The sequence below is a fragment of the Vipera berus genome (assembly GCF_964194415.1).
Source record: "Vipera berus genome assembly, chromosome: 1".
NCBI lineage: Eukaryota > Metazoa > Chordata > Lepidosauria > Squamata > Viperidae > Vipera > Vipera berus.
Window position 1 is genome coordinate 313309861 of NC_138202.1, and position 14676 is coordinate 313324536.

At 39.0% G+C, this 14676-nt stretch overlaps 1 protein-coding gene across 1 annotated transcript in view; it reads left to right on the top strand.

Moving 5' to 3' along the window:
- The window catches only part of KCNH1 (potassium voltage-gated channel subfamily H member 1), a gene marked incomplete at both ends in the record, with an annotated part of 246697 nt that overhangs the window by 21076 nt on the left and 210945 nt on the right, over window positions 1-14676 (top strand). The window contains 2 exons of the mRNA XM_081329975.1: window positions 5103-5226; window positions 7384-7490. Coding sequence (XP_081186101.1) covers window positions 5103-5226; window positions 7384-7490 — 231 coding nt within the window. The remainder of the gene's footprint in view (window positions 1-5102; window positions 5227-7383; window positions 7491-14676) is intronic.

Here is a 14676-nt window from a genome sequence, read left to right on the forward strand (position 1 = left end):
GTTAATATATTTTCAACCCAACATTGTAGGCTAGCACCATATGCCTAACAGATATACATCACTAAAGTTGTGTTTGATTGAATTTTGCATCCTTTTTGCATGGGAAAAACAGGGTATTCTTAGTTTTGGGGAGAGGAACGTTTATAAACCTAAATGTTCCAATTTCCCTGATTTGTGCCTTTCTCTTAGTAAACCTGCTGTTGTTAGCAATAGGTGTCTATCTATTCCATATGAATAAAAATTTTATTTTTCCAAAAATGAAATCAGGAATAGCAATGTAGAACTGTATAAAAATCTTATGCATGGATCTTTGTCACTATAACACGTTAAAGCACTCCCAGGAAAGATTACAATTTGAGTCTCAGCTCTTTTCACTTGGAAGCCCTCCCCATATGCTTAAAAAGCCATTTGCTTTCAAATATTTTATCTGCATGGAACTCAATTGCTACAGTGGTTGACTGGTTGAAAAACTTCCCCCATAAATCTATTCAAATCTACTGTATGCATGTTGACAGTGAGTAAGGCCCTAAGCGAAAATAAGCAGTGTTCCTCTTCCCCTTTCTTGGTTTCCTACCCATTTGCCTTTTTCTCAAACTGATTTTTCTTCTTCTTCTTGAGTTATTCTCCACCTAGTAGGCTTTGAGAGAGGAACATGTCAATCCAAGCCAATTTCTTGCAGACGACATTTAGGATTTAGCAGAAGGTTACAAGTTGCTTGACTACCTTTAGTTCATTAAATGAAACCTATTATCGCTGGTCTCGGAACTACTTTTTAGCAGATTTAAGTGGATGGTAGTCCTACTGATCTTGGCTAAATATTCCTTATAGAGTTTCTCTGCAGTTTTAGTATGCTGCATTTATAGGCACAAACAGCTTTTACTGCTTTTTCTCCATTGCTTTAGCACCGGGATCAGGGCTAAAAATGACTGAAAGAAATCCTCAACAGCTTTTTTTTAACACTGTCTATAAAGTGAAAAAAACAAACAAACCCGAAGGAGTTTATCTGAGGGAAACTGTTTATAGAGCTAAATACTGGGGAAAAAAAAGCAGCACCCATTAGACAACTGTTTTTCTGGTATTGCTGTATTTTGCTCCCCTTTGCTCCTTCTTGGTCTATTCCCCAAATTCATTTGCAGCCTTCAGGCAAGGAGATATTCTTGCAAGGAGTTTGAATGCCAGGAGCTCCCATCTGGGGAGCTGATACTGATACCGAACTATCAGCCAGAGATACTTTAATGCTTCTCTAGTGATACACAAATGACCCTAGGCTTAATATATTGGGAACACCCTCACTCTGCTTGATAATAAATTCATTGCCAATCATATACTATCAACAATACTGAGATAAATAGTCTGATATAGCATAATGCAGCTTTAGTTATATCAATTTGTATGCTATCCCAATTATAGGAATCACTGTTGCATTGCAAGGATCTTGATGTTGCATACATTTAGAAATATAACTCCTGGCATGCATACTGCATATATTGACTACCATTAAAACACAATAGATTGTTACATAAGCCAAGATAATTATGTATGTTTATGATTATCAAGTAGCGTATGCACATTCAGTATCTATTTAACAGAAAGGTGAGGTTGTATTGATTAATTTCTGGAAGCAGCATCAAACTTGTGATATTGGAAACATGTTATCTCATCAAAGTTATCACCTAAAATTGAACAGTGAACAAACCAAAGCAAAGTTTTAAGTCTTATTTGTGAGAAATGGTGACCTGATCTTTGGGAAGAGTTTCATATTCTCTTCTAGTATTGTGCTAATATAATAAAAAATCACAATACATAAAGCCTTTCTTTACTTGTGTCTGTCCAGAAGTAACAATTTATTTTATTTTATTTTATTTTATTAAATTTATATACTGCCCTATTCCCGGAGGACTCAGGGCGGTGTACAGGGAAAATTAAAACAAACATACAAAAATTAAAATCAGATTAAAACAATTAATTAAATAAAGTCCCTGAAGTTTAAAACTAAAACCCAATAAAAATTAAAACCCCTCAGCCTGGGCCAGACAGCTCAAAGAGCCAAGTTTTCAGGTCCCTGCGGAATGAGCGAAGGTCGGGGGCAGTCCTAAGTTCCATGGGGAGCTGGTTCCATAGGGCCAGCACGCCCACAGAGAATGCCCTTCCCCTGGGAATAACCCGCCGGCATTCCCTAACCGGCGGTATCCTGAGAAGGCCCTCCCTGTGGGAGCGCACGGGACGAAGGGAGCTTGATGCCGGCAGCAGGTGTTCCCTCAGATAACCCGGACCCAAGCCATTTAGGGCTTTATAGGTCATCACCAGCAATTGCCTTGCTTTGTTAATAATTTTCCGCCTTTTCCGCAAATTAATAAATTGTCTTTAGATATATTTTTTTAATCTCAGGACTGTTTGATCTTTATTAATTGTTGCTGCTGGTTGGAATTAAGCTTGCAACAAAATATAAGAATACTTATTTGGACTTTGGCAGAGATCAATATCTATCCATTAGGTATCACAGAATTGAAAAAAAGAAACAAAAGAAAAAGAACTGAGGCAGCCTAGTGGTCTTTAATTTGTTGAAATATTTGGAAAAGAGGAGAAAACAGCCCTCTTCATTGAGAGGGGCTTCCTCCCCCTTTTTGATCCTGTGAATAAAGAAACATTTCAGAAATCCTTCAAATGCATATATGAAAGGATATAGTGTGAGGGCATACATTCTGTAATAATTTATAGGTTGTCACTGATATGTTGCATATAATGGTTCAGTGACAGAACAAGATGTAACCATGTAAAATGTGAGATCATGTGCTACATTCTGTCAATGACTTTGAAATTCAAGATAACATCTCTAGAGAATGACATTGCTGGTTAATATTGGTCATGCTTGATGTACATCATATTGCCTTTGTTTCCTGAAAAGATCATGCCGCCAACACATGATTCTTCTTCACACTAGCTATATAGAACAGGGCAAATCATCAGAGTGCTGTTAGGCAACAGGCTCAGCTTAATTGATGGCCATGGCTTCTTACGATGGTTATAGCTTAGTTAACACTCTTGCCATCACGGGGATAAACATTTCTGGCAGTGGTTGCAAATGTTTTGCAACAAATACATGGACTGCCAAACACCAAAATAGAATTGTACTATAATTGGGTTTAGAGGTGCAGCTAGGATTGTGGATTTCAGTGACTTCATGTTAGATGGTCTCACATTTTTTGAATAGCTGCATATCCAAGTCAAACTAGGTGCTGGCATAAGGCCACTATGCTCCTGCCGTAGCCGTCAGAATTTCCTATTCTCTGAATGGTGATTTAGGGCTCTAGACTTTGAGCCTAAATCCCAGTCATGAAGGCATTAATTTCTTGACTGTGCAATATAAATTCATGCCAAAGTTGGAAGAGTAAGAATCTGGACTCAAAAGCAGCCAATCTGCTAGTTCAGCTTCAGATGTACTTGACAAAATTGGCTGGGAATACAGTGGTTTGGGTTTGGGGAAAGAAACTGAAAATTTATTTTTTAAGGTCAATATCAGAAATACCAGAAATTCATTACAAGATCGAGAAATGTAATTTTTTTTTAAAAAAATGCACTTTCACATTAATCCTATTATTCACTAGTAACTAGTGAAAAATGCTGTGGTGATTACCTTTGTTAATTATCTTGTTTCACATATACAAAGTTATTTAATTAACATTAATTATATTAAATGGTTATTGATGAATTAAATCGTGATATGTAAATTCATCGTTCCTGCTGCTTTTATAGGTCCTAGTTGGGTTTTTTTGCTTCCTTTTTCTAATATTGACATTATTTTCCTACAAAAATAGACTCGGGCATCATGCAAATTTGTGCTTATAATATCACCATACTTGCTGCCCGGCCTCATTTAATTAATTTAAAATAAGACATACATACATCTGCAACCAACTGTGAGTAATTATGTGAAAAGACAAAAAAGAGGATGGGTACACTTCAGAAATATTAAGCCTACAAATGAGGTCAAGAGCATGGAAGCTATGGCAGGAGATTCCAACTGGCCATGAGGCTTAGGAATATTTTATGTATGTGTGGGTCCTCATTTCATTTTGTAGAAAATAAAATAATTTCTGATCCCACGTTTCCTCTAAATTGTTGGTTATAGGAGAAGATTGATTTTTGGTGACCAGCTCTCTTTTAGAGAAGTTTGTTTTATTTATTCTTATTCCTTACCTTATACTTATTAATATTATTTACCAATCTTCCCACTGAGAAACCACTTCTTAGTTTCCATAGTAACCCAGGATCTCCTGGAACAGTTTATACCAGGGGTAGGCAGCCTTGGCTCTTTTATGACTCATGGACATCAACTCCCAGAATTCCTGAGCCAGCTGGCTCAGGAATTCTGGGAGTTGAAGTCCATGAGTCATAAAAGAGCCAAGGTTGCCTACCCCTGGTTTATACAGTCAGCTGTCAGGGGAAAAGCTACGTTGCACAATCCAGTTTCTTGATGCATGCTCTGTTAAAGTCAATGACCCTTCAGATGGGCTGCTAAACTTAGGATAGGCTTTTGGCCTGTATAAGAATGATTTACTCAGTGTCAGGTTTTCTCATTGCACATGTCTGCATAGCACCACGAAGTGGGGAGAGCTACATATCAATAATACCTACAGCAAAGATATGCAAGACAAGTGAAAGCACAGTGACAATGTCAAAACATTAATTCATTATCAGTTCAGTTTCCCTCAAGGAAAATTGAAACTCTGAACTGCAGATACAAATAGCAATTTGATCAAAACCCAGACAGGAATGAAAGGGGTTAATCCATCTCTTTCTCCACTCTCTGCAGTTACTCTAATGTTCTTTTTAAAAAGAAACACACATGGTGATTGTGGCCAGGCAATTAATGTCATATCTAATTTGGCTATTAGTTGCTGGAATGAAAGCAAATCTGTCAGGACAACAAGTATTCTTAATCTCTGAGGCGGGCATATGCAGGGAAGAATAAGATTACCAGGTTTCTCTACATCTTTTGTGCCAGAGAATATTTGACCTAGAGAAGAGAACAAGGAAGAGTCTATTGTATAATCAATTTGCCACGGAGCTTCTTTGTCTAATAGAGCTATTGTTTCAAACAGATACAAATTTTGTCCTGGGTAATGCGCAGATAGTGGATTGGCCCGTTGTATATAGCAACGATGGATTCTGCAAGCTGTCAGGATACCACCGAGCAGAAGTTATGCAAAAGAGCAGCACCTGCAGGTATTTCAGTGGAGGCTTCTGTTAAATATTTCTGTAAATAACTGGTAATATTTCTGTATTCTTGGTCATGCAAAATGAGTCCCTTGGATTTTAAAACACAGAATGGGTAATGTCGAGATCAGGGAGGGAATGGCATTCTGGATCCTTTCTATTTTCCAAGAAGCTCACATATAAGATGTTCCTATCTAAAGCAAATTGTGTATGCATCTTCAAGTCAATCTTGACTCCTGGCAGCTACTTCTTGACAAGATTTTGGAAGTCAATTGATCTTCCCTTCTTCCTGAGTGGAGAGAGAGAGAGAGTGATTGGCCCAAGATCACCTCGCTGGCTTTGTTCCTATGGCAGGACTAGAACTCACAGTATCCTGATGCTTTTACCACTGCACCAAATTGGCTCTCATTTGGTCAGCCCGCGTTTTGTGGCAAGCTACAGGGCTGAGCTAGGATTTGGATCCAAATTTTCTTAAGATACAATCTGCAATGAGTCTTGATTTCCGATTGGTAAGTCATGCTTGTAACCCAACCTTCAAAATTTAGTGCCCATCGTATATTAAATCACAACCCCTTACATTCCCAGCTTTTATGGCTCATATGTGTCATATGTATACGTGTTGATGTTATTCAGATGAATTTCTGACCTAGACTTTTGAACAGAATTGTCAAACCTCCTTTTTTTCTTTACTTTTCCACCCTTTACCATAGTATTAAATAGTATACCTGCAATTAAGTCCTGCTTTAATACTATTGAGGAACTGATTTTGTAGTTCTGGTTTTACGTACTTGTACTTTGTTAGAAATTGTGCCAAGAATGCCACATACCCTCCTTCCCTTCCTATTTTCTCCTTCCCTTTTTCCCTTCCCAGTTTGTTGTGCATCCCTAGTATTCAGTCGAGCCCCTTACCAACTGAATTCAGATTTTACAAAGGGTTTGTTAATATTAAAAAATGTTTCTTCCAACTTGCTTCACAGTGTCTTCATGGACCCATTCTAGTTATTTCCTTGCAACAGTCTGGAACTGATTTGCCTTTGCTTTCTTCCGAGATATTTTTAAATACCCAGCCAGGTTTACTGCTGTGAGACTCCTAGATAGTTTTTTTTAAATCAAAGTATCTACCATACTGAACTTGCTTTCACTTTTTGTCGTTATCTGAGGTTATTTAGGGGCTGCTAGCATCAAAACTCTAAAACACGTTTTCTGTGAAGAGAAGTTGGGATCTTTGCTACTCTTGAAGAAAGAGTGCAAAGTTAATTCCCTGTGTCTAAATAAAACACAGTATGAAATTGCTGTGCTAAACAATTTGCCCTAGCTGACTCCTCATTTCTTTGATTCTTCCCACCCTTCTCCTCAGTGGATAATTTGGCACTATTGAGCTAAACAACCACTGAACCTTGCTTTTTGCACCAATCAGGTTTTTATCCTTTCTCTTGCCATGAACCTAATGTAGTTTTATAGCATGTTAATTGCCATTACTTATTGCCAAGAATCCCGGACAATTACACTTTTGGGAATTTCCAACTATCTTCTATTTGAGCATTCCAAAGTCTTTTGTCTTGAAAATTGAATTCCTTAGTTCCCTGAAAAGAAATGGCTTCTAAGGAGTGCACATGGAACTGCAAATACACATGCAGAGAAATGGCACAGCAAGAAGAAGCACATAATATGTAGGAACCATATTTATTGTGAGATTCTCATCCTATAATGGCTTTCAAAGAGGAGTCTCTTCTTCCAATTCAGCTGTATCCAAAGACACACAAGCAGACTTTTACTCAGGATGGGATTCCATCATGCTACCCTTCCCTCTGCACTATCCACATCTCTTCTGAAATGTCTTCCAACCTCTAGAACAGAATTGGGGAATTACAGGAGGAAAGGGGAATTGGTCCCACCCAACAGGATGTGATTTTGTAGCAGACAAATATCATTTAATATTCTCACTTAACAACAAATTGTTATTATACATAATATTATTGATTAAGGTTAGTAAGCCTCTCAGTGCCAGTTGCTGATTGGAGTGCCCTATAAGATAAACCAGCCAATCCTATTCTCTACGAAAGTGAGTTCAGCAAGAGTACTCAAAGAACACTTAACACAATTTAAGTCCGTCATGCCATGAGATCTTGCTTGTGATTCTCACCTGTCTTGTTTATTTCATTGCAGTTTCATGTATGGAGAGCTGACAGATAAAGACACAATTGATAAGGTTCGGCAAACATTTGAGAACTATGAGGTGAACTCATTTGAAATCTTGATGTACAAGAAAAATAGTAAGTTAACTTTCCGGCTTCCTTTTCAACAATGTACCCTGAAATGGGTTTTGCTACTGTTGCAGGAATGGCTATGTAGGTATTTCTCTCCCTGTCCCTTCTCATGAGGAGTTTCCCAACGACATGTATAGTTCTGTCCTATCAAGAAAACAAGCAGTCTACATTGGAATGACTTTTGCAATGCTAACTGCCTTTTCTGCTTTTCACTTCAAGATCAATACATTTTTCATATGGAACACCCTTCATACCCAATGATAAACTGGAAGATGGAGTAACATTGGTAAGGCATATGCTAACACCTGGGCTACCTGCAACTTCCTGCAACTTCCATCATAAGACTTCCCAACAGCTTTTACTGTGGGAAAAAGATGTATAAAACAAAACTGATTTTTCCTCACCAAGAAAGTAGCTTAATCATTCATTCCTCACATTAATTCTCTAATGTACATACCTAATCTCATTATAACATTGTTATTCGTACTCATTCTGTACCTGCCTGCTCCTCCACCCCCCGGTTGTCTTGTAGAGGTATCAAAGATACTTGCCATAGAAGCAGTTTTCCAGAGGGATCAGTAGTGGTATAGATTCCAATCTCTTAGTGTCTACTTCCAATTAAAAATCTACACAAAAAGATACTTTCTTATGAAGGCCACATTTGGAAAAAGAATCCATATGGTTTTGAAAGTTGTCCTGCATTATATAAAAAAAGAAAAAGAACTGACGTATGTATATGTATATTTAAAATGTTCACATCAGATAATTTTTTGTAGCAAATGATATTGGAACATTTCATGTAAAACCAGCTATATCTTATGGGATTTACATTGATAATTAAATCTGTTATGAAAATGTATGCTGTGTTTAAAAAAGTTACAAATGAAAATAAATGAGAATCTTTTTTATGAATCTTTAAAAAAACTACATAAAAATGGACTGAGGTATTGCCTCTAATACAGAGTGTTACAACTTCAGAAAAGCAATTTCCATTTGGAATTTCCCACCAGGGAAAAAAAAAGTTGATTCCAGTTCCCTATCTCACCTTTTGCTAAGAAAAAGAATCAGAGAATCCTGGTCTGTTGTGCCTCTTTAATTCTCTCCATAAACTGATAACAGAGTTGATGATTTCTATGGCTGTTTATTTTAACAGAAGGTTTATCCTCACAGGCAAGTTGTCTTTCACAGTAGCATAACCACTGTGTCTAATCTTTTGACTGAAGAACCCTAGAGAAACTATCAGAGTCTCCTAACATTTGCTAGCATAAGAACTACAAATTAAAAAAAACTGCTTAGGGATAGGAAGAATGAGAGTATAGCATCCTTCCAACTCAGTTAGTCCTTGGCTTCCCTGTAGTGATCATCATAAAGTCCCAGCTGTGATGTACTTATGTGAGGAACTTCAAAATAAGTTACACATGGCATTGACCGGTATTGGCAATCTGGATACCCTGTTAGATTTGCTTGACAGTTTTCAAAGTCTCAGCACAAATCTTATAAGAATCATGTAAAAACTCAGCATTGTATCCTTGCCTGTTGTCATCTTTTATTTAATTTTTCTCTTTCTAGCCGATCAAGTTATAGCAAGAGATGTTGCCAACATTAAGACAGGATTCTGGATGCAACAGTTATATAGCAGAAACCTGTTCATTGTCAGTCTGTAAGAAAGTCCAGGAGTATCAAGAGAAGAATTTGTTTGTAATCTTCCATATCACACTCAGCATGAAAAGCTGCTTTAAACTAAATCAGGGCAAGGGAACGGGGTTATTGCGAGATCAGAAGTGTAACAAAAGCCTCATAAATAGCATCACATTGAAAGTAGCCTGTTGGAGCACACCAAAAAATATCTAGTTTCATATTATTTTGCCAGAGTTTCAGTAGCTGCCCAAAAACATATACATTGTTCTGATCATATTTCCTCATGATTTCATTAACTACAATTATATGGCTTCTAGTGGGAGTAAGATATAGCCATCCAAACTAGCAATCATTGATATATTTTTGCTGTATGAATCTGTCTAATTAAAATTTAAATCTATCCAAGTTGGTGACCATCATTCATGTGGAATAGAAAAATGTAGTCATGTGGAATACGTCCTTTTATCTGACTTGCTTTTTGTCCTATTCAATTTTATCAAAAGATGCCATGTTATGGTATTTTCCCCCCAAGCATACAATGTTTTAATCCCACTAACATTTAGAGTTAGAGCCAGTGTGGTACAGTGGATAAGGTAGGAGTGTGTATGGTTATAGTTTTTCTTGTTGGCAGTTGCATGTTGTGTTTGAATACAAATGTTGAAAAGTAGGTGCAGCCTGAACAAAAAATAGATTCCACTGAAACTGAAGCTTAAAATGAAATAAAAACAAATGCAATTAATTACTTCCCATGTATATAAGAATATATTTATTTATGTTTAGGTATCCAATTTCTATAATCTCCCAACTCAACCAACTGACTCCTATTCCATTTTATTAAAACTTTGCAATTTAGGGGCAGCTTTTGAAAGAGCTATGGATTTAACAATAGGTTTGTGCATTTTGTTAGGCTTTGGACTAGAGCTAGGGAAACTAGGGAAATTAACTACCCAATCCATACCTAACTCTGGAAAATCAGTTTTAGATTAGTCATTTTTTTCTCAGTCCACCTACCTCATCGGACAATCAATTCTGAAGAGTACTATGACTGGAGAGAATATATTTGGAAGATATCTTACTCAGGTCATCCGGTGGGCTTTAAACTGAATATGGAACAGAAGGGAGACAATATGCGGAGCCACCCTCAAAACATAAGCCTGGAGTCATTGTAGTTTACAGCAAGAAATAATGTACTAAGAAGGATTTCTCAGGAATACAGCAGGAGAGCTATTAAGCAATGGAACAACCTGCCTCCTGGGCCCATGACTGTTCCGTGCTTGCAGGTTTTCAAGTGAGGGCAGGAGAGGCAATTTTCTGGGATGGTATGAAGACTTCATCCATAGCTTTGCATTAGAAGAACTCCAATTAGAAAGAACTCAATCCTACAATAAGCTCCTTAAGCCCTGTGCCAGCTACCCCACAAATTGGATTCAATGGCAGAACACATAGCATGTCCAAAATGATATTCCTGTGGCTGAAGGCACAGTGTCAAATACTAACCCCAGGAAGCCCCATATCATAGTTTTACTCTTACCCTGTATATTCTGCTTTTTTTGTTATGCTGGAGCAGTTAATCCCAAATTGATATTCCTGTGTCTTAAACACACTTAGCTGGAGGGGAGGTAGGTAGGTAGGTAGGTAGGCAGGTAAGTAGATGGAAATAGGTAGATAGATGGATAGATAGACAGACAGACAGACAGACAGACAGACAGACAGACAGACAGACAGTACTATGATGCACCACATATCCCAAATGCAAATACCATATATGGGCTCCTACACTGGTTGCAGTAACAACATCAAAATTGAGTGCTTTACTTTGAGAGTTTCAAAGGGCAATTCTCTCTCTAAAGCATTCAGTATTGTGCTTTACTATGCCAATATAAGTAAGAGAAATATTATACACTTTTAAGCAATTTTATTTTTAGCAGCCTGAGCAGTCTAGATGATGGTGTCTCAATAACTAAGACTGAAACGCTCCAGGGCTGAGAAGCATAGATTAATATAAATTTATTCTGTTTTATTGTCCATATTAATAGTATAGTATTTATTTATTTATTTATTTAATTAAATTTTTATACCGCCCTATTCCCAAAGGACTCAGGGCGGTTTACAGGGCAGCATAAAATATAATATAAAAATAGTATAAATTAAAATAGATTAAATTACATAAGCCCAACAATTAAAACAATACTAAAAGCTAAAACCCCTTCAGTCCAGGCCTGATAGATCAAAAAACCAGGTTTTCAGATCCCGGCGAAATGTACGCAGATCGGGGGCGGTCAATCTACTGGGGATAGGGAAATGGATAGACAGTTTGATGGATACTTTCCTTTTAGAAAGATCCATTCAGAATATTATTACCAACTTTGGATATAATTTTCTTTGATACATGAAGGGCTTTTTTTACATAATTTTTCTGTCTCCTCTCCCCTTCATAACTTTGACTAATTTATCTACTTTGTAAATTCTTTGTAATCTCTTTTAGCATAATTTCTCTTAACTTCTTTGTTGCATAATTTTCCCCAGTTTAAAGCTGATTTAAATTTGTAACACCCTCATTTTGTACACCACTTACCCATTCTTTTTCAGATGTGTTTCTTTCATGTTATTTTTTCCTTTGTGGATTTTGGATCAGAGCAAGATGGAGAGTAGTGCACTTCATTCAATGCTCATATATCTATTTGGGCAGATTTTTCAAACTATTCCCCTTAGAATTCTATGGCAGGTTTTATATGTAACCATTCCCACTAATGGATAATGTCCATTATACTCAGCATGCAATAGATTTGGGTGCTGGAGTGTGACTTCTAAAGCCAGCATTCCTGGCTTATGCCTAATATTTTGGAGCTTTCAGCTTTTGGCTCAAAAATAGCTTAGAATAAAGTTGTTTTCTTCAAAAATCAGAAATAGCTTGGTTTATTTCAGCTGTCCTGATTCCCAAACATCATCATGAGCTTCTGATCCACGATAGAGCTTGACAAATATGATTTAAGTCAAAGAACTTGAAGATGAGGCAGATTTGTGAATCAACAAGTCAGAAATTTATATTGGGTGTGAATCTTAATCCAAGCCAGAAAAAAGATAATTCTTGGCCTCTTTCTAGAGGATTTTTTTTTGAGCTCCCTGAGTTCACCTTCAATCCAATGTTTTTCTGGCAGATCTCAACTCTGTAAACTAGCAAAACAATGCCAGGTATATAGAACCAGTGACCTAATTCAGGGCTTTTCAACCTTTTCAGAGATTGTACCACTTTTAGGATATGGCAATATTCAAGTACCACCAGTCGCCTAGCAGGTGGGCGTGGCCTGCTCGACACCACTCAGTGGACACAGCTGACTCAAGACAGCTGGGTTGGAATGGAACAAGTTGCACCGGCTAACTTGGTGTAGGGACAACTCGGTGCTCCACAAGCCCCTCGCCTCCCCAAACTGCTAGCAGCCAAGCGCATGCATGTGCACACATACACGCACACACACCACATTCCAGGCTTGGGGACGTTTATCCACAGAGGAAGGAGAGGGCCTTCTCCCCAAGCCCAGGCATGATTGGCAATTTGCTAGCTCAGATGTGTATACAAGTCTCCAAGGTTGGAACGTTTGTGTGTGTGTATGTGTGTGGATAGGACTAAAGGGATGTTCTTTTCCCAATCTCAGACTTCGTTGGTGTTTCCCTGTCTGGTGCCCCCTCCTGGCAAAGCAGGAGGTGGAGGACGTTTGCAGGAAGCAGTTTCCTCTGAGTCCAACTTCTATCCTGACAGATCTCTGGAGAGCAAGAGGAAGTGGCAGGGGAGCAGTGCTCCCAGGTCCTGCACAAGGGAGGCTGGACCTTCTCAAAAGGGAATTCCCAATTGTGTATGTTAAGGATGCTGGCTTGTTGGGGCAGTCTTCCCTCACACATCTCCCCTGCCACCCCCTCTTCCTCTCCAGAGATCTGCAGGGGAGACAGAGATCTGGAGGCAAAGGCGCAGCCTCCCTATTGGCCAATTCTACCTCTCCAAGCCCTCCTCAATTAAACAAACATTATATATAAATTAAAACATAGCCGAAAAGAAAACATAGTTAAATCACTAATTATAGCTCTTCTGGAAAAACCACCTTTATTGATGTTAGGAAGAAAGATCAAACCTTATTAAGGAACTCTTAACAGGAAGGGAACTCAAGACCCCAAAAGGTCTTATTCTTTCTAATCTGCCTTCCCTTTGAGCCTTTAGTTCTCATTATTTTATTATTATCTATTTAAGAAGAAGATCAAAGGCCTCCGTAGCTCAGAATGCTCACCTTAAAATCAGAACCCAGAAAAACTTAGTTAATCCATAATACTGCCCTATGAAGAATGAAGATAATCCTTGGGCCCTGAGAGCATGCAGGTGTCCTGTTAGAATATTAGTGGCACACCTGTCAGCAACTGGAAGTGCATAAGTCCATGTATTTCCTTTCCCTGTCTCACAACTCAATCCATACATCCTTTAATTTTTAGACATTTTTTATTTCTCATAAGCACCTTAAAACCCCCACAAGGTATAGTATAATTAGCAGGAAAAATAAATCTAGCACTCCTGAATTCTTTCTCCAAGTGGGAAAGGAAAGTTCACAGCCTGCAGGCTGCTAGCAAAGTTGTCAGACAATGTAGTTATTGCTGCTAAAGGCAAGAATAAATAACAAATCAATTTTGCACCTCTCTCCTGTTACTACATCCTCTTACCTCCAGAATGTGGCCTGGGATTGCACAGGGGGCTAGGCTAAAATCCGGTTGACTAGTTTGCAGCCAGGTGTTCCGTACAGACCTTGCCAATGTGATTTTAATAGCCCAGGAAGGGATAGGAAAACCAGAGGGAAACTTTGCAATCAATAAACCATGGTGGACTACGTTTGTTTTGCCCTATTTGATTCTCTTCCTCAGCAGTAGCCCATTGATTTTAGAACGGCATGGCCACAAAGACAGAGGCCTTCAGCCTCCCAATCCCTGCTTAGAGAGGGACTTGCATTTCATCCAGGGTCACGCCATACACCCCCAATCAAAGGAAAACCCCAAATCCAGTGGGCCAGAATGCAGCCTAGCCACCATGCCCCTCCATTTCCTTTCCTTGCCCCCTGTGCACAGACACAGTTGCTACTCCTCACCATAGCTGGGGTGGGACTTGCAAGTACCTCCGTCCTGCAAAGCGGTGCTCCCCGGTGCTCCTGCCTGCCACCATGCCGGCAGCCCCAACTAAAGGCTGAGTGCTGCAGCCTCACTCAGCCAAGGAAGGGGGTGGCAGCCAAGACTACGTCTGATTGCCATTTGTCAGGAGTGCTCAGAGGCTGCCCAACATTACTCTGGTATTTTGGGTTGGAAAGCGGAGGGGCAGCACTGCGTTTGCAGGTCTAGCAGCACCTGCTGGACAGCCTCTTGCTCCCCCCCCACCCCCCGGGCATCTACCTCCTTCAGAGCCATCCTGATTCTGATAGGCCTGCTGGCATGGCAGTGGGCAAGATCGTCAGGAGAGCTGCGCTTTGCAGGATGCAGCTGGCGGATCTATGCCGGCAGGCCCATCAGCGTCCTCTCGTATGGTATT